Source organism: Salvelinus alpinus, chromosome 22, assembly GCF_045679555.1.
Source record: "Salvelinus alpinus chromosome 22, SLU_Salpinus.1, whole genome shotgun sequence".
NCBI lineage: Eukaryota > Metazoa > Chordata > Actinopteri > Salmoniformes > Salmonidae > Salvelinus > Salvelinus alpinus.
In genome coordinates this window covers 20715013-20719665 of record NC_092107.1, presented here as the reverse complement: position 1 = coordinate 20719665, position 4653 = coordinate 20715013, and the positions used below count along the sequence as shown (strand labels likewise).

Here is a 4653-nt window from a genome sequence, read left to right as displayed (position 1 = left end):
CTACAGATGTCTATTATTTTTCAGTGGGTACCGCAGCACCCCTTTAGCACACCTACTTCCCGCGGCTATGTCAAAAGGCTGTCCCGTTGGGGCTGGTGACTGGGGTGGTGTTTTCAACCAGTCTGGAGTGTGGTTGTTATTTTAGGCTGTCTGGTCTATCCAGACTGGTGATGTGACCTTGCAGCAGAACAAGTCCCGCAACAGTAGAGATAACCCAATCTATAACACTAGAACACTTTTTCATAATCTCCCATCATGTCGTAGTCACCCAGACACATTTCGTAGTCCTTGGACGCTGGCGGCTGGACATGGCTAGTTCTTCTGCGGGGCAGTGATGGCGCAGAGAAAGCACAGTGGGTCCAGGTATTTGAGAAGTAGCAGTCGGTGTCGTATCCCCATGGTGTGCTTCACTTGTCTACAAATCCCTGTTGTGTTTCCATTATCAGATATTGCACCAGTGTTTGCAAGCTTTTGTTATGCCACCTCTGAGGCCTGATCAAACATCTTGTCTCCAGGACCAGCTGGAAATGTATGCCTATGCTTCTACTCTTTGGTATTTTTATACTGTATTAGACCTGTAGACATTCCAACAGAGAAGGTGCACAATCCATAGAGTGGGTGTGCAGGAAATAACATGGGGAAATCACTGTCAATGATTGATTAGACTGATTTAAGCTCATGTATGGTATGTTTTAAGCCCTTTACTGAACAGTCAAACATAATATTTAAATGTGTGTTTTATGTATGTGTTGCCAGCCACCAGCCAAGGTCACAGGCAATTCAGCTTGTAACTTTAGTGGACTACTAGTCCTTAAACTGCCAAGTGCATTTTGTAAAACAAACTTTTATCAAATAATCATGCTCCATTTCCATGTAGAACCCTCTGCAGAAAGGCTTCTACATGGAACCAAAAAGGGTTCTACTATGGGGACAGACGAAAAACCCTTTTAGGTTCTAGATAGCAACTTTTTTAGTGAAAATATATACACACACACACACACACACACACACACACACACACACACACACACACACACACACACACACACACACACACACACACACACACACACACACACACACACACACACACACACACACACACGTGAGTGTAAATAATATATACAGTTCATTTCTGAAATGATTGTGTGCGCGCGTACAGGTATACACGTACACTGTACATGTATAATGATACCACTGTTGCAGTCATTTTGTTTCCCCGCACAAGTGGTGCTCCATAGCTACTTGTCCTTTATTAACCTTTTACACAGTAATTACAAATGGAATGTTATTTTACAGTAGTTTGGGTATATAACAATATCATGGTGAAACTCTATTTTTCATTCTAAACAGTCTTAAGATTGACCATTACTACCATACTTATTTCCTGTTATGGTACATGTAATAAAATGCACAACAGCACTTTTTAAAATAAAACAGTATCAGTCAGGCGCTTCTGAATGTTCACCATTTTGTAAAATTCAGGATGATGCGGTCATTTGGTCCTGGGATGTAACAGCCAATACCTGTGAAAACAAGGTCCAAATAGGTCATTTTGTGTTTACAGTATGTGCACAATCCATGTGACAAATACATTGTAAATAACACTAGCTTTTCCGCTTAATGCTATAGCTTTGCTCTCTGAGAGAGAGTGAGAGTTCTAAACACGGTCTTAACATTGTGAGAGTGAGACTACTACTCCTCACCCACATCAGGTCTGATCACGGGTCCATTCTTCACAGTCTGAACAAGGAGCTCCCAATAAGTGTGCTCATTTTGTGTTTACAGTATGTGCACAATTAATGTGACAAATAGATTGTTGTAAATAACGCTTGCTTTTCCCCTTTAGAGCGCGTGAGAGAGCGAGAGTCTAAATCATTACTCACCCACGTCAGGTCTGATCACAGGTCCGCTCTTCCCAGTCTGAACAAGGAGCTCCCAATAAGTGTGCTCAGCATTGTCCCCGGCTACACCATTCACACTCTCCAGGAAAGGACCATAGTTGGGGTCCTCTGTGTAGGTAAACCTGGAAGAACAATGATCACTGACATAACAGAAAATCTTTGACACACCATCTGCCAATTATAATACACCTTATCCATTCCAAAAGCAAGAATACCACCATTACTTTAGACATTGAAAACATGAAAATGACATACCTTGCCATGCAATAAATGACACATAGAACTACAGAACATTATCTGTAAATTGGCATAGAAACTATTGCTCAAACTGTATCATCGATATTGCATAAATGAGCTATTCTAGAAATCAAGCAATAGAATCTACATTTCTACTGACTTGAAGTCTGAATTGGTCTGCTGCAGTCTCCTCATGGCACCGATTAGGATCCCTCTGAACACAACGTCAGCACTGTAGGTCTCATTGGGTGCATTGGAGATGCTGTTGACTATCGTCAAATTGATGGGGTTTGATCCATGTTCCGCTGTAATAAAATTGTAACTAAAAATTAACTACACTGTATAGGTTATAAAGATAACATTACAAATATGTAAATATATTCCACATTACTTTCAGTCAGGATCCCAGGAACCAGCAACAGCAGAGCTGCAGAGAGAAAAAATGCCATGATTAAACCCATCATGTATTCAGTTGGAAGTGTACAGTGATGCACTCATTCCTTTTTATATTAAAACTTGTAACCACTCCTTTAGTGAGTGCATATTCTTTATCTAGGCAACATGCTGGCTGGACTGAAAATAATCTGATTTTTCATTGTAATTTTCATTCATTTCTCTTGCCGTCATGCTTGTACTGTACGTTTTGTACTGCCAAACTCAACATTTAGTTTGTGTCATATCTTGTATGTATCACCATCCGTCAACTGTTTCAGGGGACTTTAAAAAGTAAACTTGGATTATCGCACAATGACCTTGTATTCAACTTTCATAGTTTACTGATTGTACCGGCCTATAGTAGCCTGAGTACCAGTCTCTTTAGTTAACATTCCACTCCTTGTCATTTCCAATGAGTGCCAATTCCTCTTTTCAGAGGTGCAAACATTTGTCGGCAGGTAAACATTTGACAATCCTACCAGTGTGTCTGAGCTTTTATATTGTAGACCGCACCTTTTTTTCAAAGAGCTCTACCAAAATAAAAATCTTGTGCAGTGACTAACCCAACAGCTAAGGTCCCGAAGTGGGGTGGGGACCCCAACCAAAACTTCCTTATGGTCCTGAAAAGGCTAAGGCCTGTGAACAAAGGATACATTAAACCTTCAGTTTCAGACAACATAAAGGAATGTGAGAATGAATAACATTAAATCTGAAATCTTTGAAAAGTTGAGTCAATGACTATCAACCTTCCTTGTTGTCCTTTTGTTCAAAATATTCACAAAAACATAATACTGTAATAGAAGCTCCATTGTTATTCTCAGAGTCCGTATTCATGTCATAAGGAATTCCCCTCAACCAAAAATTGGGGGAATTATTATTATTATTATTCCCCATTTACCCCCATTGTAAGAGCCAACTTCTTCATAGATGTTTTGTTATACAGAAATAACAAAAAAATGACAAAAGTGCGTTGGGTTGTTCAATATGCTGTACGTAACCAGGTCATAAATCCCGACCTCTGGTTCGCAATGCTCCAACATAGGGACATAGAGCCATAGAGAAGAGCTCTGTGGCTTCAGGCTATTCGTGTGGAAGACTGGGAAATGTGGGGACACGGTGTCCAAGGACCTGGTGTCCAAGTAGGCTACATATTTTTTTATTTCACCTTTATTTAATCAGGTGGGCTAGTTGAGAACAAGTTCTCATTTACAACTGCGACCTTGCCAAGATAAAGCAAAGCAGTGCGACACAAAACAGACATACAGTCAATAAACAAACATACAGTCAATAACACAATAGGAAAAAAGTCTATACAGTGTGTGCAAATGAGGTAAGATAAGAGAGGTAAGGCAATAAATAGGCCGTAGTGGCGAAATAATTACAATTTAGCAATTAAAACACTGGAGTGATAGATGTGCAGAAGATGAATGTGCAAGTAGAGATACTGGCGTGCAAAGGAGCAAAATAATAAATAACAGTATGAGAATGAGGTAGTTGATGGGCTATTTACAGATGTGCTATGTACAGGTGCAGTGATCTGTGAGCTGCTCTGACAGCTAGTGCTTAAAGTTAGTGAGGGAGATATGAGTCTCCAGCTTCAGTGATTTTTGCAATTCGTTCCAGTCATTTGCAGCAGAGAACTGGAAGGAAAGGCGGCCAAAGAAGGAATTGACTTTGGGGGTGACCAGTGAACTATACCTGCTGGAGCGCGTGCTACGGGTGGGTGCTGCTATGGTGACCAGTGAGCTGAGATAAGGCGGGGCTTTACCGAGCAAAGACATAGATGACCTGGAGCCAGTGGGTTTGGCGATGAATATGAAGCGAGGGCCAGCCAATGAGAGCATACAGGTCGCAGTGGTGGGTAGTATATGGGGCTTTGGTGACAAAATGGATCGCACTGTGATAGACTACATCCAATTTACTAAGTAAGTGTTGGAGGCTATTTTGTAAATGACACCTCCAAAGTCATTGTGTGTGAAAGCTATGTGTGTGCAAAAAATTACATCACAGATAAGACATTTAAAACTTCTTCGGGATCGGTGTCCCCTCCACGGGACAGTTAAGCTAACGTAGGCTA

At 40.9% G+C, this 4653-nt stretch overlaps 1 protein-coding gene across 1 annotated transcript; it reads right to left on the bottom strand.

The window, feature by feature from the left end:
- Positions 1 to 1206: 1206 nt before the first annotated feature.
- Positions 1207 to 2679, bottom strand: LOC139549220 (transcobalamin-1-like). Its single transcript, XM_071359446.1, has 4 exons — positions 2533 to 2679; positions 2302 to 2446; positions 1887 to 2026; positions 1207 to 1526 (listed from the first exon to the last, which is right to left on the bottom strand). Exons 1-4 carry the CDS (start codon positions 2603 to 2605, stop codon positions 1465 to 1467), a joined length of 420 nt encoding a protein of 139 aa, XP_071215547.1. The 5' UTR covers positions 2606 to 2679; the 3' UTR covers positions 1207 to 1464.
- Positions 2680 to 4653: the final 1974 nt, after the last annotated feature.

What these genes read in the sequence shown, in the direction of transcription:
- LOC139549220 (XM_071359446.1), bottom strand. Translation starts at nt 2,605, where the DNA reads ATGATGGGTTTAATCATGGCATTTTTTCTCTCTGCAGCTCTGCTGTTG. An exon ending in CAGACCAATTCAGACTTCAA is followed by an intron (nt 2,027 to 2,301) that starts GTCAGTAGAAAT and finishes TTGTTCTTCCAG; the next exon opens with GTTTACCTACACAGAGGACC. An exon ending in TGTGATCAGACCTGACGTGG is followed by an intron (nt 1,527 to 1,886) that starts GTGAGTAATGAT and finishes TTGTTTTCACAG; the next exon opens with GTATTGGCTGTTACATCCCA.